The 26,592-nt window shown below is 54.1% G+C and overlaps 1 protein-coding gene across 11 annotated transcripts in view; it reads right to left on the bottom strand.

The window, feature by feature from the left end:
- Positions 1-26,592, bottom strand: part of PTK2 (protein tyrosine kinase 2) — a 184,458-nt gene that overhangs the window by 5,792 nt on the left and 152,074 nt on the right. For all 11 annotated transcript variants that reach the window (XM_075352830.1, XM_075352832.1, XM_075352825.1 and 8 more), the window contains 8 exons: positions 21,773-21,977; positions 15,185-15,296; positions 14,061-14,147; positions 11,505-11,642; positions 11,268-11,399; positions 9,728-9,790; positions 2,844-2,883; positions 2,405-2,511 (listed from right to left, as the gene is read on the bottom strand). In XM_075352830.1, the coding sequence (XP_075208945.1) occupies positions 2,405-2,511; positions 2,844-2,883; positions 9,728-9,790; positions 11,268-11,399; positions 11,505-11,642; positions 14,061-14,147; positions 15,185-15,296; positions 21,773-21,977 (884 nt within the window). The remainder of the gene's footprint in view (positions 1-2,404; positions 2,512-2,843; positions 2,884-9,727; positions 9,791-11,267; positions 11,400-11,504; positions 11,643-14,060; positions 14,148-15,184; positions 15,297-21,772; positions 21,978-26,592) is intronic.

Genomic DNA, 26,592 nt, shown 5'->3' with positions numbered 1-26,592 from the left:
AGTGTCACTAATTGGTGCGTGCACAGACACAAACACAGAGTGCTTACCCGCCACGGCTAGGTTCGAGCGGAGCGAGGGGTAGAGAGGGTTAATAATGATTTACCGAAGAGGAAAAAAAAAAAAGACAAGAAAGGAAAAAAAAAAAAAAGACAGGAAATTAATAAATGTAGCGGAGGAAATCATGCAGATGAACACAGACGGAGCGAGGACGGCCACGGTGCAATCACAAGATCGGGGGTCTCCTGATACTGGCAGCAGCACAGGCCATGGCCATGCAACGCAACCCACCGACCCTTCATTCACTTGTCCTGGTGAAAGAGGATAAGGGGACCCACATCCCCCCCCCCCCGCCAAAAAAAAAAAAAAAAAAGTGGGGGGTTCTGGAGATGGTCATAAATATCCGAGACAGGAAAAACCCATTTTCCTCCCTTCACAGCTCAATTTTCAGGTCATCATGTACGATAATCCAGAAGCGGCGCCCCCACTGCCCGCAGGTTGTCCCTGGTATTGCAGCTCGGTTATACTGCAGTGAAGAGCTACAATTCCGCACACAACCTGTGGACAAATGTAGCGCCATTTTTGAAAGAAAACATGAGGGGAAGAAAAAAAATAAATTGTCGACCGGTCTGTAAATGTCCTCGGCAGAAGGGCAAGACAAACAATCCATGCTGAAATTCCTCACATAAGCACACTGCCGAGAAACCTGAAGGATGGCACAGCCATCCGGGGGCGCCGTATGGCAGAGCCAGCCGGGGGCGCCGTATGGCACAGCCAGCCGGGGGCGCCGTATGGCACAGCCAGCCGGGGGCGCCGTATGGCACAGCCAGCCGGGGGCGCCGTATGGCACAGCCAGCCGGGGGCGCCGTATGGCACAGCCAGCCGGGGGCGCCGTATGGCACAGCCAGCCGGGGGCGCCGTATGGCACAGCCAGCCGGGGGCGCCGTATGGCACAGCCAGCCGGGGGCGCCGTATGGCACAGCCAGCCGGGGGCGCCGTATGGCACAGCCAGCCGGGGGCGCCGTATGGCAGAGCCAGCCGGGGGCGCCGTATGGCAGAGCCAGCCGGGGGCGCCGTATGGCAGAGCCAGCCGGGGGCGCCGTATGGCAGAGCCAGTAACGGGCGCCGTATGGCAGAGCCAGTAACGGGCGCCGTATGGCAGAGCCAGTAACGGGCGCCGTATGGCAGCACTACACATGCTCTCCGGCATCCACAGCTGGCGTTAGTTTGTCCACGCTGTGTGGTTTGGCACCGCGGTCGGCCTGGCAGGATCCGCTCATAAACAACTGCGCTGAGTGGTCACTGGGAGCCGGGAAAACCTCTGAAGGAATCTATGAGACACAGAAGTTTCCATGGAAAATCACGTCGTCTACGGAGTTCACAGATCTGATTTATAAGTCAGAAACGGCGAGGAGCGAAAACTAATATCTCATCAGCTCCACATCCAGAGCAAAAACTGGGGGTGCGCCACTGGCAGGAGGTGCTATAAGAGCCCCAAATATCAGTGTCGCATAACAAAAATGTTGATGTCGCTGTCCCGCGCCCCAAGCGGCGGTGTCTCCGCCCCGAGCCCCCAAGCGGCGGCGTCTCCGCCCCGAGCCCCAAGCGGCGGCGTCTCCGCCCCGAGCCCCAAGCGGCGGCGTCTCCGCCCTGAGCCCCAAGCGGCGGCGTCTCCGCCCCGAGCCCCAAGCGGCGGCGTCTCCGCCCCGAGCCCCCAAGCGGCGGCGTCTCCGCCCCGAGCCCCCAAGCGGCGGCGTCTCCGTCCCGAGCCCCCAAGCGGCGGCGTCTCCGTCCCGAGCCCCCAAGCGGCGGCGTCTCCGTCCCGAGCCCCCAAGCGGCGGCGTCTCCGTCCCGAGCCCCCAAGCGGCGGCGTCTCCGTCCCGAGCCCCAAGCGGCGGCGTCTCCGTCCCGAGCCCCAAGCGGCGGCGTCTCGGTCTTGCACCACAAGCGGCGGCGATTTGCTTCTGTGTCGTTATCTTCCTCTTACACCAGGACATTACCCTGTGGGCGCACAGTCCCTGTACCACACATGAGCACAGGGCACCGCAGGATGGTTGTACCCTCGTCTGTAGTGTTGCTGCTACCAGCAGATTACCCTCCAAAATAAAGGGGGACGGGAAACCATTTTACCCCGCAGGTAATTCCGAAGTGCACAGAAAACCTGAGCTGCAGCCTCATCCTCTCCCCGTCCCTCCGCTGACATGTAGTGCAGCCAGAGACTTCACACTGTGAGAAAGGAGAGAATCTGCAGCTGCATCCCCCTCCTCCCAGTGGCTGAAGGATGACCGTGTGGCACCAGCACATCAGCTCGCTCACTGCACACTTGTCTTATTGATGGGGGGGCCACAGCAGACGCAGCCCACCAGCACGTGGCCATCCCATAGAGATGTAAAGCTCGCCTTCTTACCTTTACGCCCTCGTTGTAGTTGTCCCCTGCGCTGTTCAGCCCGGCCAGGTTACTGAGGTGACTGGGCGCTCCTGGGCGAGGGGGCTTCTTTGGTGGAGCCGAATGATCTATAAACAGATGAAACAAAAAGGTCACATCCAAGAAGAATATGGATCAGAGGAAACGCACAGAATTCAGCCAAAAAAAAAGGGACCATAATATCCCTTTAAGAAATGGGAGGGCCCATGGTGAAGAGGTGCTACATCCAGGCACTTCCTGGTACCATTTTGGAGGAAGACCTATCCGGAGGGTACACCTCAGCCCCATTGTTTAGGGGCGACATGTCCTCTTATTAACCAAAAGCCAAGCATGGAAGCCCACAGACGTAGATGCCAAGGGAGTTCCAGGTACCAGACGTGACGGCCCGGGTGGCCGAGTGACCCACATCTCGTGTGCTTACCTGGCTTTCCAACGGGCTGATAGATGTGCTGGTTGCCAGCCTGCAAAAGAGAAGAAAACCATTAATAACTGGTCAGAGACAAAGCGGGAAAAGAAGCAAAGAAACAACATAGAAAGATTAATGGTGAATGTCGCAATCATTAATATAGACGCCAGGACTGAATACCGCCAGCAGGTCACGAGCCGCTAACGGAGTAAATATACAGCGCAGACACCAGATCCTGCTACACAGAGTGGGCCTCTGCCCTAGCCAACACCCTCGGGAATAGGCTTCTTACCTCTCTGGGAGAGAGGGCCCCAGGGCGACCCGGGCGAGAGAGGGCCCCAGGCCGACCCAGTGCCCCCCCGGGGAAAAGATTCCCCCAGGGCGACCCGACAACCCCCGGGGAAGAGAGAGGGCCCCAGGGCGACCCCCAGGGAAACTAGGGCCCTAGGGTGACCCGACGACCCCCAGGGAAGAGAGAGGGCCCCAGGGTGACCCAGTGCCCCCCGGGGAAGAGATTGCCCCAGGGCGACCCGACGACCCCCAGGGAAGAGAGAGGGCCCCAGGGCGACCCAGTGCCCCCCGGGGAAGAGAGGGCCCCAAGGCGACCCAACGACCCTCGGAGAAGAGAGGGCCCCAAGGCGACCCCCGGGGAAGAGAGGGCCCCAGGGCGACCCGGGGAAGAGAGGGCCCCAGGGCGACCCAGTGCCCCCCGGGGGAGAGAGGGCCCTAGGGCGACCTGACGACCCCCGGGGAAGAGAGAGAGCCCCAGGGCGACCCCCGGGGAAGAGAGGTCCCCAGGGCGACCCGACGACAAATGGGGAAGAGAGGGCCCCAGGGCAACTCGACGACCCCCAGGGAAGAGAGGGCCCCAGGGTGACCCAGTGCCCCCCGGGGAAGAGATGGCCCCAGGGCGACCTGACGACCCCCGGGGAAGAGAGAGGGCCCCAGGGCGACCCGACGACCCCCGGGGAAGAGAGAGGGCCCCAGGGCGACCCGACGACCCCCGGGGAAGAGAGAGGGCCCCAGGGAGACCCAGTGCCCCTCGGGTAAGAGATGGCCCCAGGGCAACTCGACGACCCCCAGGGGAGATAGGGCCCTTGGGTGACCCGACGACCCCCAGGGAAGAGAGGGCCCCAAGCAACCCCGGTCACTCTCCAAGCCACTTCACTCTTCTTCCTCCTGCAGAGAGGGCACCCACCCTCCCCAGCCCCCAGGGAGAGAGCCTCTGCACTCCCCACCCAGCCCCGGGAGGCAGGCCTCAGACCTCCCCAGCCCCCCAGGAAGGCAGGTCTCAGACCTCCCCAGCCCCCCAGGAAGGCAGGTCTCAGACCTCCCCAGCCCCCCAGGAAGGCAGGTCTCAGACCTCCCCAGCCCCCCAGGGAGGCAGGCCTCAGACCTCCCCAGCCCCCCAGGGAGGCAGGCCTCAGACCTCCCCAGCCCCCCAGGGAGGCAGGCCTCAGACCCCCCCAGCCCCCCAGGGAGGCAGGCCTCAGACCTCCCCAGCCCCCCAGGGAGGCAGGCCTCAGACCCCCCCAGCCCCCCAGGGAGGCAGGCCTCAGACCTCCCCAGCCCCCCAGGGAGGCAGGCCTCAGACCTCCCCAGCCCCCCAGGGAGGCAGGCCTCAGACCTCCCCAGCCCCCCAGGGAGGCAGGCCTCAGACCTCCCCAGCCCCCCAGGGAGGCAGGCCTCAAACCTCCCCAGCCCCCCAGGGAGGCAGGCCTCAGACCTCCCCAGCCCCCCAGGGAGGCAGGCCTCAGACCCCCCCAGCCCACAGTGATGCATGAAGCATGCCTCTGCCCACCGGGGCTACAGGAGTGGGCCTTTGCAAAAGTTACTGCACCGTCACCGTACCTTATCAGTACCTCTGAGTACACAGCTTGTGATAACTGGCGATGTGACCATGAGATTGTGAGAAAAACATCCAAAAAATGCATGAAAATTACATATAAATCAAAACAGATGACAAAATAAATAGTAAAAAAAACAAAATTCCAGGTTCCCATGAACCTTCCTCATCTCCCGTCACAAGACTTTATGACGTTTACAGTTTTTTGTGTTTTCCGCAGATGATTTGTAGCCTCTATTGGAGAATTGACCACATTGGCCTCATATTGATGTATGTCACTGAAGGGTCATCAGCGGCCCCGTGCTGTAATGAGCAGGGTGTTTTGGTCATAAGCGATTTTTCCAAATCATTTTTGGGGGAATTTTTTTTTTTTTTTTAAAATTCCCAAAATGTAACGTTCCTTTATTTGTGAAGCGGTGAGACCTCTGGACGTGGTGCGGCCCCCGCTGTCCGTCCCTCTTCACTTTTTGTCTGATTTCCCCTTTTGGGCCCATTTTTCACCCTGTGAAGTATGAAGTGCGATCCGGGAGCAATGTGCTGGCAGTGACGGGAGCGCAGCTCTGAGGCTCTGGGAAGAAGACGAGGAGGGGGACGGGGGGGGGAGGAATTCTGCTGCCGTCGTCTTATCTAAACCTTGGATTATTCCAGCGATCCTTTCATGGGCTTCCAACCACAGGAATTCTGCGCAAAGCTCCTCACCCCGGGGACTGGGAGAGCGACCATGGGACGAGGCAGGAATCCAGAGCACAGCGAAATATTTATCTGCCCCCATGTGGAGACCCCTGTGCGCCCGCCGGACAGGGAGAGACCCCTGTGCACCCGCCAGACAAGAGAGACCCCTGTGCACCCGCCAGACAAGAGAGACCCCTGTGCACCCGCCAGACAGGGAGAGACCCCTGTGCACCCGCCAGACAGGGAGAGACCCCTGTGCACCCGCCAGACAGGGAGAGACCCCTGTGCACCCGCCAGACAGGGAGAGACCCCTGTGCACCCGCCAGACAGGGAGAGACCCCTGTGCACCCGCCAGACAGGGAGAGACCCCTGTGCACCCGCCAGACAGGGAGAGACCCCTGTGCACCCGCCAGACAGGGAGAGACCCCTGTGCACCCGCCAGACAGGGAGAGACCCCTGTGCACCCGCCAGACAGGGAGAGACCCCTGTGCACCCGCCAGACAGGGAGAGACCCCTGTGCACCCGCCAGACAGGGAGAGACCCCTGTGCACCCGCCAGACAGGGAGAGACCCCTGTGCACCCGCCAGACAGGGAGAGACCCCTGTGCACCCGCCAGACAGGGAGAGACCCCTGTGCACCCGCCAGACAGGGAGAGACCCCTGTGCACCCGCCAGACAGGGAGAGACCCCTGTGCACCCGCCAGACAGGGAGAGACCCCTGTGCACCCGCCAGACAGGGAGAGACCCCTGTGCACCCGCCAGACAGGGAGAGACCCCTGTGCACCCGCCAGACAGGGAGAGACCCCTGTGCACCCGCCAGACAGGGAGAGACCCCTGTGCACCCGCCAGACAGGGAGAGACCCCTGTGCACCCGCCAGACAGGGAGAGACCCCTCTGCACCCGCCAGACAGGGAGAGACCCCTCTGCACCCGCCAGACAGGGAGAGACCCCTCTGCACCCGCCAGACAGGGAGAGACCCCTCTGCACCCGCCAGACAGGGAGAGACCCCTCTGCACCCGCCAGACAGGGAGAGACCCCTCTGCACCCGCCAGACAGGGAGAGACCCCTCTGCACCCGCCAGACAGGGAGAGACCCCTCTGCACCCGCCAGACAGGGAGAGACCCCTCTGCACCCGCCAGACAGGGAGAGACCCCTCTGCACCCGCCAGACAGGGAGAGACCCCTCTGCACCCGCCAGACAGGGAGAGACCCCTCTGCACCCGCCAGACAGGGAGAGACCCCTCTGCACCCGCCAGACAGGGAGAGACCCCTCTGCACCCGCCAGACAGGGAGAGACCCCTCTGCACCCGCCAGACAGGGAGAGACCCCTCTGCACCCGCCAGACAGGGAGAGACCCCTCTGCACCCGCCAGACAGGGAGAGACCCCTCTGCACCCGCCAGACAGGGAGAGACCCCTCTGCACCCGCCAGACAGGGAGAGACCCCTCTGCACCCGCCAGACAGGGAGAGACCCCTCTGCACCCGCCAGACAGGGAGAGACCCCTCTGCACCCGCCAGACAGGGAGAGACCCCTCTGCACCCGCCAGACAGGGAGAGACCCCTCTGCACCCGCCAGACAGGGAGAGACCCCTCTGCACCCGCCAGACAGGGAGAGACCCCTCTGCACCCGCCAGACAGGGAGAGACCCCTCTGCACCCGCCAGACAGGGAGAGACCCCTCTGCACCCGCCAGACAGGGAGAGACCCCTCTGCACCCGCCAGACAGGGAGAGACCCCTCTGCACCCGCCAGACAGGGAGAGACCCCTCTGCACCCGCCAGACAGGGAGAGACCCCTCTGCACCCGCCAGACAGGGAGAGACCCCTCTGCACCCGCCAGACAGGGAGAGACCCCTCTGCACCCGCCAGACAGGGAGAGACCCTCTCTGCACCCGCCAGACAGGGAGAGACCCTCTCTGCACCCGCCAGACAGGGAGAGACCCTCTCTGCACCCGCCAGATGGAGATTACTACCATTAACTGCAGAGATTAGAACAGGACAAAAAGGGTCCTGAATGGGAAAGCTGGGTGAGCAGACGAGTGGCTGTTGTAGCTATAGGAGCAGTCAGCCATCTTTCCCACACTTCTGAACGGCAATGTGGGCTACGTCTGCATCAACCCCCCCCCCCCCCCCCGATTCTCATACTGCTGCACGTATGCTGTTCGGATCTGCAGGAAAGCTGGGTGCCAAGCAGTGCCCTCCTCCAGACCCCAGAGCGGTGCTACTGATGTATCTAGTCACATTTAACTCCTAGACTTGCAAACCCGGACTCCAGGAAAGCTGGGTGGCAGGTTGTCTTTGCATTACAGCTCCGCAGAAAATTCCCCATCTGTTGACTATTAATGCTGCCGTCTTAGACATCTGCAGATTTGCTGCTCAGGAATACAGAAAAGCTGGGAAGGTTTACATTACCCGCTGACAACACTGCCAGTCACCCATCTCTCCTGGACTCCAGAACGGCAAAGCTCCCTGTAATCAGAGGACAGCACCCAGCCCTCACATTGCTTCTGCAAATTTGTTAAGACTTTAGGAAAAGCTGGGTGTTCCCTAAGAGTTTTACACATTAACAGTCACCCACCTTTCTCACAACCCAGAACGGCAATGCTGCTTCTTTATTCACTCAACCATCTACCTCTACCTCTTCAGGTATGGGACGAGCTGGGCTTTCATTACAGCCCCCACACAGGTCCGATCACCCATCTTTCCCAGACTCCAGAACGGCACTGAATCACTCAGATGTCCATACTGCTGCATCGTGCACACGTCACCGCTACTGCATGCACAATTCACTGGCCAAAAGGTGCAGCCGTTGGCCCCACGTACGTTGGCAGCACCGCCAGGTCTCATCCCAATGGCGGTCAGATCAGAATTTAAAGGGGAAAATCCCCGAAATAAAGATATGAAGTGACAGAGCGCGGAGCACAGACGCGCGGGGACGGCACTGTTCGTGCACGTGATGGCGGTGATGACTGTAAATTACGTTGGTACCCGCGCAAATAAGATGCCAGAGAACCGGGAGGACAGAGCGGAGCGTCATCTGCAGAGCGCATTATCCGCAGGGCGCATTATCCGCAGGGCGCATTATCTGCAGAGTATTATCCGCAGGGCGCATTATCTGCAGAGTATTATCCGCAGGGCGCATTATCCGCAGGGCGCATTATCTGCAGAGTATTATCCGCAGGGCGCATTATCTGCAGAGTATTATCCGCAGGGCGCATTATCTGCAGAGTATTATCCGCAGGGCGCATTATCCGCAGGGCGCATTATCCGCAGAGCGCATTATCCGCAGAGCGCATTATCCGCAGAGCGCATTATCCGCAGAGCGCATTATCCGCAGAGCGCATTATCCGCAGAGCGCATTATCCGCAGAGCGCATTATCCGCAGAGCGCATTATCCGCAGAGCGCATTATCCGCAGAGCGCATTATCCGCAGAGCGCATTATCCGCAGAGCGCATTATCCGCAGAGCGCATTATCCGCAGAGCGCATTATCCGCAGAGCGCATTATCCGCAGAGCGCATTATCCGCAGAGCGCATTATCCGCAGAGCGCATTATCCGCAGAGCGCATTATCCGCAGAGCGCATTATCCGCAGAGCGCATTATCCGCAGAGCGCATTATCCGCAGAGCGCATTATCCGCAGAGCATTATCCGCAGAGCATTATCCGCAGAGCATTATCCGCAGAGCATTATCCGCAGAGCATTATCCGCAGAGCATTATCCGCAGAGCATTATCCGCAGAGCATCACTCCCCCTCTGATCACCACAAGTGCGAGGTCATATAATCAGAGACCAAAACCTCACACCTCCTGCAAAAAGGAAACGTGCAGCCACCACCCGAAAAACCGCACCGCGACCCATGGAAGCCCCACCTAACACTGTGCACCCAGAAGTGCAAAACGGACACAGATGTAGCAGAGCTGAAGCTGTTGTCTAAGGAGTTAAATCCACGAGCGAATGTTCTGCGACTGTGGATACACTTTGTGTTTTCATTTTTCCCTATCCCTGCATTCTGCTTGCAGTCAGTGAACGGAAACACTTGTATCCGTGTAAAAGGCTAAAACCTGGCAAAACCCTAATATAACAAAACAGGTCACCGGTGCAAGTGTGGGTTCATTTTTTACAGTCCAGGGGTGTAAACAAGAATATATGCACTCACTGACGGGCAGCAAGGATCTTGAAAGCGATATTCAAAAAGTTACAGAAGTTTTTCCTGCGCAATCATTACCCCTTTTGCAAGACCGGTGGGAAAGTTATGCCATAATTAACCCTTTAATTACGCAAGAATGGACGACCGCTTCAAGTCACAACCTGCAGCAGAGCTGTCGGTTAACCCCTTCCTGTGCAAATAACAGCCGCAACAATGCGAATGTGAGCACGGCCACTTACCGGACACTGTATGCCGCCGTCCACATGGTCTATGCTGCCGCGGGAGAGCCGGACGTCAGGCTTCTACAAACAAGAAAGATGGAAACAAAGTTTAAAAAAGAAAAAAAAAAAATGCAAATTCAAAAGTTCCACAAGAAAAGAGGAGGGGGGGGGGGAAGTATTCCGTCGCTTTGGAACGCGATGCAAACAAGAAAAAAAAAAAAAAAAAAAAGGGCATGGCTTTAACCCCTACCGTTCTGGCCACGCAACACGTGAAGACCTGCATGGTGAGCGGAGGCGCGCTGCTCACTTCCCCGGGCCGCTTCTCGAAAACAAACAGCAGCCGCGAGCGGCAGCATGAACTCCAGTTTCCTGCGGAGGACGGCTGCGGTGCGCTCCTCTTGGCTGCAGCCGCGGGACTGGAAGTGAAGCCAATTACTGGATGGTTTTAGCATTGCACAAGCTGAGGAGGGAGGATGTGATACAGGAAGAGCGCGGAGAGAAGCGGCGGCACAGATCATAAATAATCGCCAGCGCCCTGCACCGCTGCCGCACATCGGGGTGATGCACGCTGCCACAGACCTGATTCACAAGCACCATGTGCTGCCAGGAAGGAGATCTGTGCCACCACCACCCGCCCTAATGGGTGTCCTTCCATACAAGAGGCGCTGCAGCTTCTGTTCGGCTGCCCAGGAGTAGGTGTCATTTAAAGAGACAGTAACTTGTCAGGGAGCAGGGCTGGGGGGAGGGAGCTGCAGGATACGGACGCCCCCCCCCTACACCCCGACAGGAATCATCCGAGGAGACGACGGCTGCAAACAACAGCTCACGTGTGGCTTCAAAAAGCGTTCTCAGGAGATTGAGCAAATACTAAACCCGCAGATGTCACAATATCCTCTAAGAAAATACCGTGCACCTCACACTATAAAGAAGAATTATACGGGAAGGGCGAGAAGAAGGGAGAAAACGAACAAGTGCAGATCAACCCCAGAGGAGCAAACCGGAACCAAATTATTCCACATGTACACAGGGGCAGTATTATAGCAGTTATATTCTTCTACATAGAGGGCAGTATTATAGCAGTTATATTCTTGTACATAGAGGGCAGTATTATAGCAGTTATATTCTTGTACATAGAGGGCAGTATTATAGCAGTTATATTCTTGTACATAGAGGGCAGTATTATAGCAGTTATATTCTTGTACATAGAGGGCAGTATTATAGCAGTTATATTCTTGTACATAGAGGGCAGTATTATAGCAGTTATATTCTTGTATATAGGGGCAGTATTATAGTAGTTATATTCTTGTATATAGGGGCAGTATTATAGTAGTTATATTCTTGTACATAGGGGCAGTATTATAGTAGGTATATTCTTGTACATAGGGGGCAGTATTATAGTAGTTATATTCTTGTACATAGGGGCAGTATTATAGTGGTTATTTTCTTGTACATAGGTGGCAGTATTATAGTAGTTATATTCTTGTACATAGGGGCAGTATTATAGTGGTTATTTTCTTGTACATAGGTGGCAGTATTATAGTAGTTCTATTCTAATTACCAGGAATCGCTCTTCCTTCTCCAGCCAGCGTTGGTCTTCTTCCATCTCCTGCTGTTGTCTTATTAGATGTTCCTCCATTAAATGTGTGGGTAGGACCTGCCCCAAACATCTCATGTCCAAGGGTCCTGAATCCTGTGTGCAGGACAGGCGATTACAATATACTAAATAGCAGATAACCCCTCGGCCAGGCGACTATTCGGAGCACAGGCCTTTTTGTCTCCACACGCTGCCGCTCACCTCCATATTGGCCTGCCACATGTTAATATCTTGCGTCCGATGGTTCCAGGAATCGTGGTGGTCTAAGACTGCGGCCTGGCCGGGGTAAATGTTTCCAGCCATAGAGGGGATTCTGTGAGTGACGGGATATCCAGACACCTATGGAGAGAGGACAGTCGGATTTTGCGACAGTGTCTTATATCACTCGAGGGCAAGGAACGTCTGCAGCTTTGGCTGTGACTGGAGCATAAGACATGATGTAACACAAAACTCTCTATTTCCCATGTGTCCATCATGACGTGGCTGAATGTTACCTGCACTTTGTGCCCCCATTACGTAATTGAGCAGTACCCCTCCCTCTGCAGAGGATCCTCTCGTGTTACACGCGTGTTTCGGCTCGCCCGTGCTGCCGATCGAGTCCACCCCGCATACCTCCATGTACGCTGCAATCCTAGCTCCAGACGGTGACGTACAATGACGCACCCGGAACACGCATGGAGCAGGAATGTGCGCGTTATCGGGGGACAATGAGGCTGTAAATGCATGCTGGGAGTTGTAGTTGCGCTCCATTACTAAAATGCTGCCTATATGGGTGGGATGGATTAGGACACATGGGGGCGAGAAGCAGCGGGGAGACCACCGACGTCTATATGTACAATATATTATGACGACCCTCAGCTCGGAGGAGATCGCACCTCGATGTCGCACCAGATCTGAAGCCGGGACCGATGGAAGGAGCTCTCCTGGGGGAGGTGGGCTCCCGAGGAAAGCAAGAAGAGGTGTGTGCGATATCTGCGCATGGATGGCCTCCGTGTCCAATAATCTGGAGGTGGCGTGAAAAATATCTAACAATCCTGAAAACAGCGCCACTCTGGGCCACAGGCCAGACCTGGTACTGCAGCTCAGTATCACATTATGTTATCCAAGGTTTACAGAATTTAGTAATGAAACACTTATTGATCACAGGGACCCGCTGCCAATTATGAAGATGAAGTTTTCTCTCTGGGCAAGATCTCTCTTGGCCAAGTGAAAAAGCTGTTAGCGGGACTCGGCCTCTTGATTTTTCGAGATTGACATCACTAAAGTGTTATTCCCCAAAATATGAAGTCAGGACCCTGAAAATGAGGAACTGGAACCGGAAACTCCTATCCTGGTGGTGCACATACTCATTGTCTATGGGACTAAAAAGCACAGCTCATTTAAATTAGTTCCATAGACAATGAATGGAGCAGACGTGCACATGCTAAACCGCTCCCTAGAGCTCCCTTCATTGTCTACGGGACTGACTAGCACAGGGCTCATTTAATCAGTCCCATAGACAATGAATAGAGAGGAGGTCCACATGCTCATTGTCTTTGAGATTGATGAGCACAGCACTCATTCAAATCAGTCCCATAGACAATGAATGGAGCAGACATGCATATGCTCAACCCCTTCCCTAAAGCTCCCTTCATTGTCTACAGGACTGACTAGCACAGTGCTCATTTAATCAGTCCCATAGACAATGAATGGAGAGGAGGTGCCCATGCTAAACCCCTCCCAAGAGCTCCCTTCATTGTCTATAGGACTGAAGAGCATAGCGCTTATCAGACCCATAGTCAATGAATGGAGAGGAGGTGCACATGCTCATTGTCTATTAGATTGACGAGCACAGCGCTCATTTAATCAGTTGCATAGACAATGAATGGAGAGGAGGTGCAAATGCTCAACCCCTCCCTAGAGCTCTCTTTGTTGTCTATGGGACTGAGGAGCACAGCGCTAATTTATCAGTCCCATAGACAATGAATGGAGCAGACATGCACATGCTCAACCCCCCTAAAGCTCCCTTCATCGTCTACGAGACTGATGGGCATAGTCCTCATTGATCAGTCCCATAGACAATAAATGGACAGGAGGTCCACATCCTCATTCTCTATAGGATTGATAAGCACAGTGCTCATTTAATCAGTCCCATAGACAATGAATGGAGAGGAGGTGCCCATGCTAAACCCCTCCCTAGAGCTCCCTTCATTGTCTATGCGACTGAGGAACACAGCGCTTATTTATCAGTCCCATAGGCAATGAATGGAGAGGAGGTGCACATGCTTAACCCCTCAATAGAGCTCCCTTCATTGTCTATGGGACTGAGGAGCACAGGGCTTATTTATCAGTCCAACAGGCAATGAATGGAGAGGAGGTGCACATGCTCATTCTCTATGGGATTGATGAGCACAGTGCTTATTTAATCAGTCCCATAGACAATGAATGGAGAGGAGGTGCCCATGCTAAACCCCTCCCTAGAGGTCCCTTCATTGCCTATGGGACTGAGGAGCACAGCGCTTATTTATCAGTCCCATAGGCAATGAATGGAGAGGAGGTGCACATGCTCACTGTCTATGGGATTGACGAGCACAACGCTCATTTAATCAGTCACATAGATAATGAATCGAGAGGAGGTCCAAGCCTTTGCATCTTGGATCGATTCTGGATGTCCAGTTCCCGTTCTCAGGACTGGTCAGACCCCAGCAATCAGTAAGTAATATCCTAGCAATTTCCCATGACTTAAGATAAGGGAAGAGGACATATATTACACCTTACCTGGTAGTGGTTTGGCTGCACCATGTGCTGAGGGCTGGGGAAGAAACCGTCGCTGGACCTCGGGCTCGGGTATCCGGGTCTGCTGGGCTGCAACGCAACAACAGACAATGATATAGCAGAGTTCAGGCTGCAACCTGACCCGTGTGGTGGGGGGTGGACGTCAGATCGGCAGCTGTCGCCCATTGTGATGGTGCAGGGACAGGTGCACAGGGCGGCAGGCACGGTGATGACCCCTATAACCTCTCCTCGTGTCTTGTCAATAAAGCTTTCAGCCCCTTCCTGACCGAGACCCCCATAAAGCTGCTCCAGTAGAGAGCTGAGCGGCTAGCTGACCCTCTGCAATGACGATGACATTATTATGGCTGCCCCCATCCTATTTCACTCATAAGACTATCTGCAATGCTCACAGGGGCTGTCCATTACTTGGGGGTCCGGTTATTTATGAAGGGGTTGTCAGGTGATAATTGATCGTGGAGGGGGGTCCGTTAGTTTTTCGGTCGCCTAATTAAAGTGTTAACGCCCTCACTATTTCTCCTGCGCCCACAGAGCTGTCACCGCTCCTGACATGACGGCGGCGGCTTCCTGAGAGGAAACTCTGCAGCCGATAGAAAAACTATGAATAAACTGCGCGAAAATATAAAACGCCGTCCGCCAAGTCATAAAAAGACACGGACCCGTCAGAGGAGCCATGAGAAAGAAGAAGGGGCTCAGGTTTCCGAAAATATTACAACTGTTCGCTTTGCAATTCTTTTTTTCTAGTTTCCATTCACTGACAGCAAGCAGAGACGTTGGGCATTAAAAGGATTTTCCATTGTATTATCTATATATAAATTAAATACATTTTTCAAGAGCTCTGCTTGCTGTCATTGACAAGGACCCATCATGTGATGGTCACGCAGGTGCATGGCTCCAATATCTGGACTGTCCTGAGCCCTGACACGTCTGTTAATCCGATCAGCAAACAATGGAGGTTCCTGCTCAACGACAGCAAGCAGAGATCTTGCAAATAATGAGGAATAAGGATAAAAAGTTGCAAATAAAGGGTTAAATTGTATCAAATGAAACAACGACCCTTGACAAGTCCACATGAGATGACTATATGTGCGCCCCGAGAAGTGACTGACCTTTGGTGGAGCCTCGTCGGAGCCCCCCGAATCCCACGACACGGTCACCTGCCGCCTGGACTCCATCCTCATCCGCTCCTCTTGCTGCAGTTTCTCCTCCTCTAGTATCGTACTGAAAAACAAGAAGAGGACAGAGGACGGTGGATGGCGGCAGCGAGAGACTCCAGAGGACGTGTGGCATGGGGAATGTCAGCTGTCAGTGGTTTTAGCACAGTGTAAAGGAAGCCCCCCTCCCCCGCTGATTAATGCTCCGGTATCTGAGCGCAGCGTTCTCAGGATTGTGTGCGCGAGAGAAGATTATTATTACCGCCGCAACGGAGAGATAACCATCCTATAAGAAAGGAGAGAAATCGCCGGGGGCAGCAGGGAGAAAAAGGGTGCAGGGGGGCAACAGGGGAGAAAAAGGGTGCAGGGGGGCAACAGGGGAGAAATAGGGCGCAGGGGAGAAATAGGGCACAGGGGAGAAAAAAGGGTGCTGGGGGGCAGTGGGGGAGAAAAAGGGTGAAGGGGAGAAAAAAGGTGTCGGGGGTAGGGGGGAGACAGGGTGCAAGTGAGAAAAAGAGTGCCAGGGCAAAGCAGGGGAGAAAAAGGGTGCAGCTGGTGCAGGTGGGGAGAAAAAGGGTGCTGGGGCGGGGGGGGGGCAGCAGGGAAGAAAAGGTTGTCGGGGGGCAGCAGGGGAGAGAGCACGAAGGGGTCAGCAGAGGAGAAAAGGGGCACCAAGGGGTCACAGCAGAGGAGAAGAAGGGTGCTGGGGGGGGCAGAGCAAAAAATGTCAGACATTGAGCAGCTTTCTTGTCATTTGAAGTAATGGAAGGACAAATATCCCCCCATAGAAGCCGCGAGCACCTGACGTGGGGCTTCAGGCCCAGCAGAGCAGAGGGGCCGACACTGCAGATCACACATCTGTTATCCATCACCGCCACACACCATAAACTACACTGCACAATTCTATACCGCCCCAGATACAGCGCACATTCCACTCTGCTACATCAGTGCACAGTGAGCTGCAGCCCTGGATCCATGACTTACCCCGGCTGTGCAGAGAGCGTCTCCGGCCCGTGCTGCCGCCTCCCCGCTCTGCTATGTGGCTTGTTAATGTTGGACGGCGGCCATCAGTCCCTGCGCTCTAGAAGTCTGGAATCTCTCCGGTGACTTGAAAGCTCGGGCGCGCTCTCGTCAGGGCCACCAAATCCCAGATGTGTCCCCGCCTCGCCCTGCCCTCCCGAGCCTCCTCTACATGACACTATCTGCGGACGGCTCTAATCCCCCCCGACATGTGAATCATATTTTCCCATATTACTCATGGAGGGGGACGGGATGGCGGCACTTTTACTTCCCCTGTAGAAACGCTTCTATGGTATCACTCGCATGTGAGGAGAGACGCGGAGAAGCGGCGACCGCGCTGCAGGGAGAAGCGGCGACTGCACTGCAGGGAGAAGCGGCGACCGCACTGCAGGGAGAAGCGGCGACCGCACTGCAGGGAGAAGCGGCGACCGCACTGCAGGGAGAAGCGGCGACCGCACTGCAGGGAGAAGCGGCGACCGCACTGCAGGGAGAAGCGGCGACCGCACTGCAGGGAGAAGCGGCGACCGCGCTGCAGGGAGAAGCAGCGACCGCGCTGCAGGGAGAAGCGGCGACCGCGCTGCAGGGAGAGAGAACGCTGGATGCCTCACAGCTTTCCATAATGGGGCTCCTGACTTAACCCCTTACAGACTGACAATCCGCCTTCTTACAGCAGCCGTTAACCCCTTGTTTCTACGGAGCCGGAAGATGAGCAGTGGGCTGCAACGATTTTTCCATTTTACAGCTTTCATAGCGCCATCATTTTTTGGAGGCTAGTAAATTACGAGACGAGTTGCGGTATTTATTCATTCTATACTTTGGGGGGGGGGGACGACGACTTTGACATCACTTTTTATTCCACTTTTTGAGGGGCCGAGGTGATCGGGAAATATCAACAAAGGAATTTTTTTTTTCTAGTTGAACCTATAATTATTCAGTCTCTTGTGTAAAGGTCTGAGGCATAGGTGGGTGTATTGAGTGCTCAGGAGCTGCGCTCGCTGCATACCGGGCTGTTATACTGAGAGCACCTGCCTCCAGCGCGCTCCAATCCCTGCTGTTTAACCACTTAAATGCCGTTGTCAATCTCGGACAGCGGCATCTGAGCGACATGACCATTTAAAAAGCAATGGCAGCTTCTCCACAGCCAGCTGCCTAATTAAGGCAAACAAAAAAACACATTAAAAAACATAAAAATAGTGTGTTAAAAAAATAAAATTATATATATTTATATATAAAATAATAATAATATATACACACATTAAGGAAAAATAAATAAATAAAAAAAATATCGATCTGTTTTGTTAGTAAAAATCCGATCTATGAAAAATTACTTTAAAATGAAAGAAGCAAAAAAAAAATAAAAATAAATCGCTAGCACTAGTTTCTTTAGCTGCTAAATTGTCCCTCAAAATGGAATAAAAAGTGCTCTAACTGTTGCATGAACCCCGAAAGGGCGAGAGACGGGGGGGGAGGAATGGGGGCAAGAGACGGGGGGAGAGGGCGAGAGACGGGGGGGGGGCGAGGGACGGGGGGGGGGCGAGGGACGGGGGGCTAGCGGCGGCGAGAGACGGGGGGCTAGGGGCGGCGAGAGACGGGGGGGGCTAGGGGCGGCGAGAGACGGGGGGGGCTAGGGGCGGCGAGAGACGGGGGGGGCTAGGGGCGGCGAGAGACGGGGGGGGCGGCGAGAGGTGGGGGGGTGGCGAGAGATGGGGGGGGGTGGCGAGAGATGGGGGGGGGGTGGCGAGAGATGGGGAGGGGGGTCGAGACAGGGGAAGAGACAGGGAGAGTGGGACACAAACGCTTATGTATTTAAATGTATATATATATTTCTTCACCATATGCTGCTCACTGCTGAGGATTTGTTACAATTGTATGAAGTGTAAGCGATTTCCTGCACTGACACACAGTAACAATCTGCCAGCACAGGGGACAGATTTGAGCCACTTAGAAGATTGTTTGGATTGGGGACAGTAGTAACAAACCTCAGCTGTGAGCAGCACTTAGACTCTGGATGTATGGAGGTTTCCATTCACTGACATAAAGCAGATCTATACGGCAGAGAGGAGGTGAGGGCGAGGAATGCTCGGTACGGTTCGATCACTGTTTCTGAACCATCCGATATTCCGGCCAATGGGGCGGCACAGAGCGGAGCAGAACGTCTCCTTATAAGGGCAGAGAACTTTTTGAAAACTTTTCAAATGTATCAACCGTGGAGGGAGCAGATGAGCGATGTCCGAGCCTCGCCGCCCCTCCCCCGCACAGTATAAATAGCCGGGGACCCCGAGCCATGGGAGAGCGCTGGCCTCTCGTCTCCAGCTGCTGAATAATTCTCCCCGGCAGAGGATAATACCACGCGGGGCCAAGCAGTCACGTCCTGACATTTTCCCAAACGCCGTATTTTTAGCTACAGACAAGACTCGTTTCATGACGGTTTCTTGGCAAAAAAAAAATATGAAGGAGAGTAAGAAAGTGGCTGACAGCAAGCAGAGTACTGATAACACATTCATCCATCCATAGAGCACGCTCCTATACATACCGCCAAATAGTGCAGTTATACCCCCCAAAAAGTGCAACTAAAACCTTATCAGTGCCGCTGCGTCATGCCAAAATATTCCCAATACGTCACCATGAACCAATGCAGCACTACCAGAGAGCACCAAACTGCCGCCAAAGCATGCTGAAACTGTGCCACAACGCTGCCAAGGTGCACCAAAACAGTGCTACTACAATGTGAAGGTGCACCAAAACATTTCTGATATAATGTGAAGGTGCACCAAAACCGTGCCGCTAAAGCGTGCTGAAACAGTGCTGCAACAAAACCAAGGTACATCAATACAGTGCTGCCAAAGCGTGCTGAAAAAGCACTGCAATGATACCAAATTGCACCAAAAAAGTGCAGCCAAACTGTACTTAAACAGTGCCGCAACAATGTTAAGGTGCACTAAAATAATGCTGCCAAAGTGTGCTGAAAAAGTGCCACAACAATACTGAGGTGCACCAAAAAAGTGCAGCCAAAGAGTGATGAAACCGCAACAATGCCAAGGTGCAACAAAACACTACCGACAAAGTGTGTTGCAACAGTGCAGCAATAATTATGAAAGTAAAATGTATTCCAGGCCACCGTCCACCGCTCCGCCACTTACCAGTCAATGGTTGGAGAGCGGCGGTGTGAGACGCAGCCATCCTGTGTGACGCGAGTCCCCATCACACAATCTCGGCCACCTCCTGTGGAATCCGAGTGGTGGATGGAACGTGTCTCAGTGTTTACCCGTGACCTCCGCCGAGGGCGCTAATTGGCGGAAAACAGAACAAGTGGCTCTTCAGGCGGGAGTCTCCCCCCGACGCCCTATTAGAGGCCTCATTCATCGGAGGACGCGGGCACAGGACGCTCATTGATCCCAGCGCAGTCACGGGTGACGCTTCTATCGGATTAGTCGGGGCGAAATTGGTTTAAAGAAAGAAAAACGATTCTCACGAAATGTCCTTGGATTATTCTGCACTGATTAATACCGCAATACCCTGCCACCAAGAAACCCAAGACTGTCACCCAGACACATGCTGTATGCTTGGGGTTTAGTAGTGCTTGGTGTTTTGGGGTCCCCTGCTCATAAGTTACGTGATGGGATCTTTCATAGCGGACGCAGGTGTATGGCCGCTTTATACAAGGCAGGTGCCTGCTGTGTTATACTGCCAGCACCTGGCTCTCACAGCAGCACCCAGAGCTATCACTGATTGCTGCAGTTTAACCACTTAAATTAAATGCCACTGTCAATTACTCACTGTGCATATATATATATATATATATATATAAAATGTTATTTCGAACAATTTTTTTGTTGAGTGATGCAGACGTAGCACGTGCTCACTGTATATGTGGGGCCTGGTATCGCTTTGGGTCTTGGTGGTCTCCTGCAGTGTCTCCCTGTTTTCTCTTATAGGTGGTGGAGGGCACCTGCAACAATCAGAAGCCTGATAACCAAAAAAAAAAAAAGAATCTGTGTTTTTGTTTAAATTGGACGGAGTAAATGTGTGATCTTCAGGTAAACACTGAATTATTATGTTTTTGATCCATCAGACTGGATGAAGCGCAGGCAGGAATGGCGGAGATGTCGTCTTGGCCCCTCCGCCGCCCCCCGCCCTCCGCTCATTACTCACACCGACATACAGTTTTACAGCTCGTCCTATAAATATTTAATTCTCCGCCATTGGGGGATGATAGAGGGAAAACGTGAGTGTAAAATCTCCAGGTTGTAGCGTCCGGACGCCGTGTATAGACGGGGCTTCTATAGGGGGATCCCAATATCTATATATGGCTATTGACCCCCTATGTACCGGGAGAGTGTGGGGGGGGCATCAATATGGCAGCACGGGCAACACCAAACACCACAAACTATCTCTGTGCAATGAAAAGTCCGACAAACTCTCACAAGACGCCGTGTGCTTTAACCTGCCATTATTATTTTGCTGTCAGTAAACAGGAACAGCTGAGGGTTTGCTACAGTGTGTAGATTGGATGAACAATGAGGTTCGTAAAGGTTTAAGGACCCAGAATAATGTCCATGTTCACTGTCTGCGAGCAGAGATCTCCGGAGTGGTGCCGAGATCTCCGGAGTGGTGCCGAGATCTCCGGAGTGGTGCCGAGATCTCCGGAGTGGTGCCGAGATCTCCGGAGTGGTGCCGAGATCTCCGGAGTGGTGCCGAGATCTCCGGAGTGGTGCCGAGATCTCCGGAGTGGTGCCGAGATCTCCGGAGTGGTGCCGAGATCTCCGGAGTGGTGCCGAGATCTCCGGAGTGGTGCCGAGATCTCCGGAGTGGTGCCGAGATCTCCGGAGTGGTGCCGAGATCTCCGGAGTGGTGCCGAGATCTCCGGAGTGGTGCCGAGATCTCCGGAGTGGTGCCGAGATCTCCGGAGTGGTGCCGAGATCTCCGGAGTGGTGCCGAGATCTCCGGAGTGGTGCCGAGATCTCCGGAGTGGTGCCGAGATCTCCGGAGTGGTGCCGAGATCTCCGGAGTGGTGCCGAGATCTCCGGAGTGGTGCCGAGATCTCCGGAGTGGTGCCGAGATCTCCGGAGTGGTGCCGAGATCTCCGGAGTGGTGCCGAGATCTCCGGAGTGGTGCCGAGATCTCCGGAGTGGTGCCGAGATCTCCGGAGTGGTGCCGAGATCTCCGGAGTGGTGCCGAGATCTCCGGAGTGGTGCCGAGATCTCCGGAGTGGTGCCGAGATCTCCGGCGTGGTGCCGAGATCTCCGGAGTGGTGCCGAAGTGTAACAGAAGGAAAAAAAATCACTTATTATTAAAAGGGGTTAGCCGGCGCCGCGCACCTTTACATGGGAGGTGAGTGGTGCTGCTGGAGTTACGGCCCCCCACAGCTGAGCAGTCCGGTGCGTTCTGGTGGAAGGACCCCTCCATTGTGTGCCTGGTATGTGGTGGTTGTAATAGCAGCGGCGCCGCTTGCCTCCGAACAGAGGGGACGCCAGAAAACCCCAGTAATCACACAGCGCCATTACCCCAGGGGTCTGCACTTACCTGAGCTGTGCTTTCAGCTCTGTAAACCGCGGCCTCCGGCTGGGGTCGTACGCCCAGCACTTTGTCATAAGGCTATACAGTGTCGGGGGGCAATTGGGCGGCATGGGCAGGCGCTCACCGTTCTCTATCCGACCAATCACATCATTATTCTTCACCCCCTGGAAAGGCTTCACCCCATACATTAAGATTTCCCACATACACACACCTGGAAGAGAAAAAACCACAACCCTCATCATCCACAGAAAAATAAAAAAAAAATGTATTTCCTTAACTCAATTGTACAGTAATGACAGATTAAGAAATATATAATAATAATAATAATAATAATAATAATAATAATAATAATAATAATAATAATAATAATTGATAATAATAATAATAATAATAATAAGAAAAAATATATATATAAAATATAAAAATAATATCTTAAATAAAAATAAATAATAAAATAATTAAGTTATTTATATTAAAGATATGTATTTTTTATCATCATTATTTTTTACTATTTTATAATACAATGAATAATAAATAATATATTATTCTTAAATTATTCATTGTATTAATATAAAGAAGGGAATTTTGTTACTTACCGTAAATTCCTTTTCTTCTAGCTCCTATTGGGAGACCCAGCCGATTGGGTGTACAGCTACTGCCTCCGGAGGCCACACAAAGCATTACACTAAAAAGTGTAAGGCCCCTCCCCTTCTGGCTATACACCCCCCGTGGGATCACGGGATGCTCAGTTTTAGTGCTAAAGCAAGAAGGAGGAAAGCCAATAACTGGTTTAAACAAATTCACTCCGAAGTAACATCGGAGAACTGAAAACCGTTCAACAAGAACAACATGTGTATCCAAAAAACCCCAAAAATCCCGAAGGACAACAGGGCGGGTGCTGGGTCTCCCAATAGGAGCTAGAAGAAAAGGAATTTACGGTAAGTAACAAAATTCCCTTCTTCTTCAGCGCTCCATTGGGAGACCCAGACGATTGGGACGTCCAAAAGCAGTCCCTGGGTGGGTAAATTAATACCTCATGTTAGAGCTGCAAAACAGCCCTCCCCTATGGGGAGGCAACTGCCGCCTGCAGGACTCTTCTACCTAGGCTGGCGTCCGCCGAAGCATAGGTATGCACCTGATAATGTTTGGTGAAAGTGTGCAGACTCGACCAGGTAGCTGCCTGGCACACCTGTTGAGCCGTAGCCTGGTGTCGTAATGCCCAGGACGCACCCACGGCTCTGGTTGAGTGGGCCTTCAGCCCCGATGGACCCGGAAGCCCAGCAGAACGGTAGGCTTCAAGAATCGGTTCTTTGATCCATCGAGCCAGGGTGGCTTTGGAAGCCTGCGACCCTTTGCGTTTACCAGCGACAAGTACAAAGAGTGCATCCGAGCGGCGCAGGGGCGCCGTGCGGGAAATGTAGATTCTGAGTGCTCTCACCAGATCTAACAAATGTAAATCCTTCTCATACCGATGAACTGGATGAGGACAAAAAGAAGGCAAAGAGATATCCTGATTAAGATGAAAAGAGGATACAACCTTAGGGAGAAACTCCTGAATGGGGCGCAGCACTACCTTGTCCTGGTGAAACACCAGGAAGGGAGCCTTGGATGACAGTGCTGCTAGCTCAGACACTCTCCGAAGAGACGTGACCGCTACCAGAAAAGCTACTTTCTGTGAGAGTCGAGAAAGTGAAACATCTTTCAGAGGCTCGAAGGGCGGCTTCTGTAGAGCAACTAGTACCCTGTTTAGATCCCATGGATCTAACGGCCGCCTGTACGTGGGGACGATATGACAAACCCCCTGCAGGAACGTGCGCACCTGAGAAAGTCGTGCTAGACGCTTCTGAAAAAACACGGATAGTGCCGAGACTTGCCCTTTAAGGGAGCCGAGCGACAAGCCCTTTTCCAACCCAGATTGCAGGAAGGAAAGAAAAGTAGGTAACGCGAATGGCCAGGGGGATACTCCTTGTGCAGAGCACCAGGATAAGAAAATCCTCCACGTTCTGTGGTAGATCTTAGCAGAAGTGGACTTCCTAGCCTGTCTCATGGTGGCAACGACCCCTTGGGATAATCCTGAAGACGCTAGGATCCAGGACTCAATGGCCACACAGTCAGGTTCAGGGCCGCAGAATTCCGATGGAAAAACGGCCCTTGGGACAGTAAGTCTGGTCGGTCTGGAAGTGTCCACGGTTGGACGACCGTGAGATGCCACAGATCCGGGTACCACGACCTCCTTGGCCAGTCTGGGGCGACGAGTATGACGCGGCTGCACTCGGATCTGATCTTGCGTAGCACTCTGGGCAAGAGTGCCAGAGGTGGAAACACATAAGGGAGCCGGAACTGCGACCAATCTTGCACTAAGGCGTCTGCCGCCAGAGCTCTTTGATCGCGAGACCGCGCCATGAAGGCCGGGACCTTGTTGTTGTGCCGGGACGCCATTAGGTCGACATCCGGCACCCCCCAGCGGCGACATATTTCCTGAAACACGTCCGGGTGAAGGGACCATTCCCCTGCGTCCATACCCTGGCGACTGAGGAAGTCTGCTTCCCAGTTTTCTACGCCCGGGCTGTGGAGTTGTCCGACTGAATTCGGATCTGCTTTCCTTCCAGCCACTGCTGGAAGGCTAGTAGGGCAAGATACACTGCTCTGATTTCCAGGACATTGATCTGAAGGGTGGACTCCTGCTGAGTCCACGTACCCTGAGCCCTGTGGTGGAGAAAAACCGCTCCCCACCCTGACAGACTCGCGTCTGTCGTGACCACTGCCCAGGATGGGGGTAGGAAGGATCTTCCTTGTGATAATGAGTTGGGAAGAAGCCACCATTGCAGAGAGTCCTTGGCCGTCTGGGAAAGGGAGACTTTCCTGTCCAGGGAAGTTGACTTCCCGTCCCATTGGCGGAGAATGTCCCATTGAAGTGGGCGCAGATGAAACTGCGCAAACGGGACTGCCTCCATTGCCGCCACCATCTTCCCTAGGAAGTGCATGAGGCGCCTTAAGGGGTGCGACTGACCCTGAAGGAGAGACTGCACCCCTGTCTGTAGTGACCGCTGCTTGTCCAGCGGAAGCTTCACTATCGTTGGCATGCCTCTTGAGAGGGTGCTTTGACAAGCAGATCGTCCAAGTAAGGGATCACCGAGTGTCCCTGAGAGTGCAAGACTGCTACCACTGCCGCCATGACCTTGGTGAAAACCCGTGGGGCTGTCGCCAGACCGAATGGCAGAGCTACGAACTGAAGATGGTCGTCTCCTATCACGAAGCGTAGAAAGCGTTGGTGCTCTGTAGCAATCGGCACGTGGAGATAAGCATCTTTGATGTCTATTGATGCTAGGAAATCTCCTTGAGACATTGAGGCAATGACTGAGCGGAGGGATTCCATCCGGAACCGCCTGGCGTTCACATGCTTGTTGAGCAGTTTTAGGTCCAGAACAGGACGGAATGAGCCGTCCTTTTTTGGCACCACAAAGAGATTGGAGTAAAAACCTTGCCCTTGTTCCTGAAGAGGAACAGGGATCACCACTCCTTCTGCTCTTAGGGAGCCCACCGCCTGCAGAAGGGCATCTGCTCGGTCGGGATGTGGGGAGGTTCTGAAGAACCGAGGCGGAGGACGAGAACTGAACTCTATCCTGTACCCGTGAGACAAAATGTCTGTGACCCACCGGTCCTTGACCTGTGGCAGCCAAATGTCGCAAAAGCGGGAGAGCCTGCCACCGACCGAGGATGCGGAGAGAGGAGGCCGAAAGTCATGAGGCAGCCGGCTTGGAAGCGGTTCCTCCGGTTGCTTTCTTGGGGCGTGAGTGAGCCCGCCAGGAATCAGCGCTCCTTTGCTCTTTCTGAGTCCCTTTGGACGAGGAGAATTGGGGCTTGCCCGAGCCTCGAAAGGACCGAAACCTCGACTGCCACTTCCTCTGTTGAGGTTTGCTTGATCTGGGCTGGGGTAAGGAGGAGTCCTTACCCTTGGACTGTTTAATGATCTCAGCCAATTGCTCACCAAACAGTCTGTCTCCAGATAGTGGCAAGCTGGTTAAACATTTCTTGGAAGCAGAATCTGCTTTCCATTCCTTTAACCACAAGGCTCTGCGCAAAACCACAGAGTTGGCGGACGCCATTGAGGTACGGCTCGTAGAGTCCAGTACCGCATTGATAGCGTAGGTCGCAAACGCAGACATTTGCGTAGTTAAGGACGCCACTTGCGGCACTGCTGGACGTATGATAGAGTCCACCTGTGCCAGACCAGCGGAAATAGCTTGGAGTGCCCACACGGCCGCGAATGCTGGAGCAAACGACGCGCCGATAGCTTCATAGACAGATTTCAACCAAAGGTCCATCTGTCTGTCATTGGCATCTTTAAGTGAAGCCCCATCCTCCACTGCAACTATGGATCTAGCCGCAAGCCTGGATATTGGGGGATCCACCTTTGGACACTGGGTCCAGCGTTTGACCACGTCAGGGGGGAAGGGATAACGTGTATCCTTAAGACGTTTGGAGAAACGCTTGTCTGGATAAGCATGATGTTTCTGGACTGATTCTCTGAAGTCAGAGTGGTCCAGAAAAGTACTCAATTTACGCTTGGGATACCGGAAATGGAACTTCTCCTGCTGTGCAGCTGCCTCCTCTGCTGAAGGGGCTGGGGGAGAAATATCCAACAGTCTATTGATGGCCGCTATAAGGTCATTTACCATAGCGTCACCATCAGGGGTATCTAGATTGAGAGCGGTGTCAGAATTAGACTCCTGATCACCCACCTCTGTCTCATCACACAGAGACTCTTCTCGCTGAGACCCTGACCAGTGAGATGACGTCGAGGGTCTTTCCCAGCGAGCTCGCTT

The sequence above is a fragment of the Anomaloglossus baeobatrachus genome, chromosome 6 (genome assembly GCF_048569485.1).
Source record: "Anomaloglossus baeobatrachus isolate aAnoBae1 chromosome 6, aAnoBae1.hap1, whole genome shotgun sequence".
In the NCBI taxonomy this organism is placed as follows: Eukaryota; Metazoa; Chordata; class Amphibia; order Anura; family Aromobatidae; genus Anomaloglossus; species Anomaloglossus baeobatrachus.
This window is presented reverse-complemented; position numbering and strand designations above follow the sequence as displayed.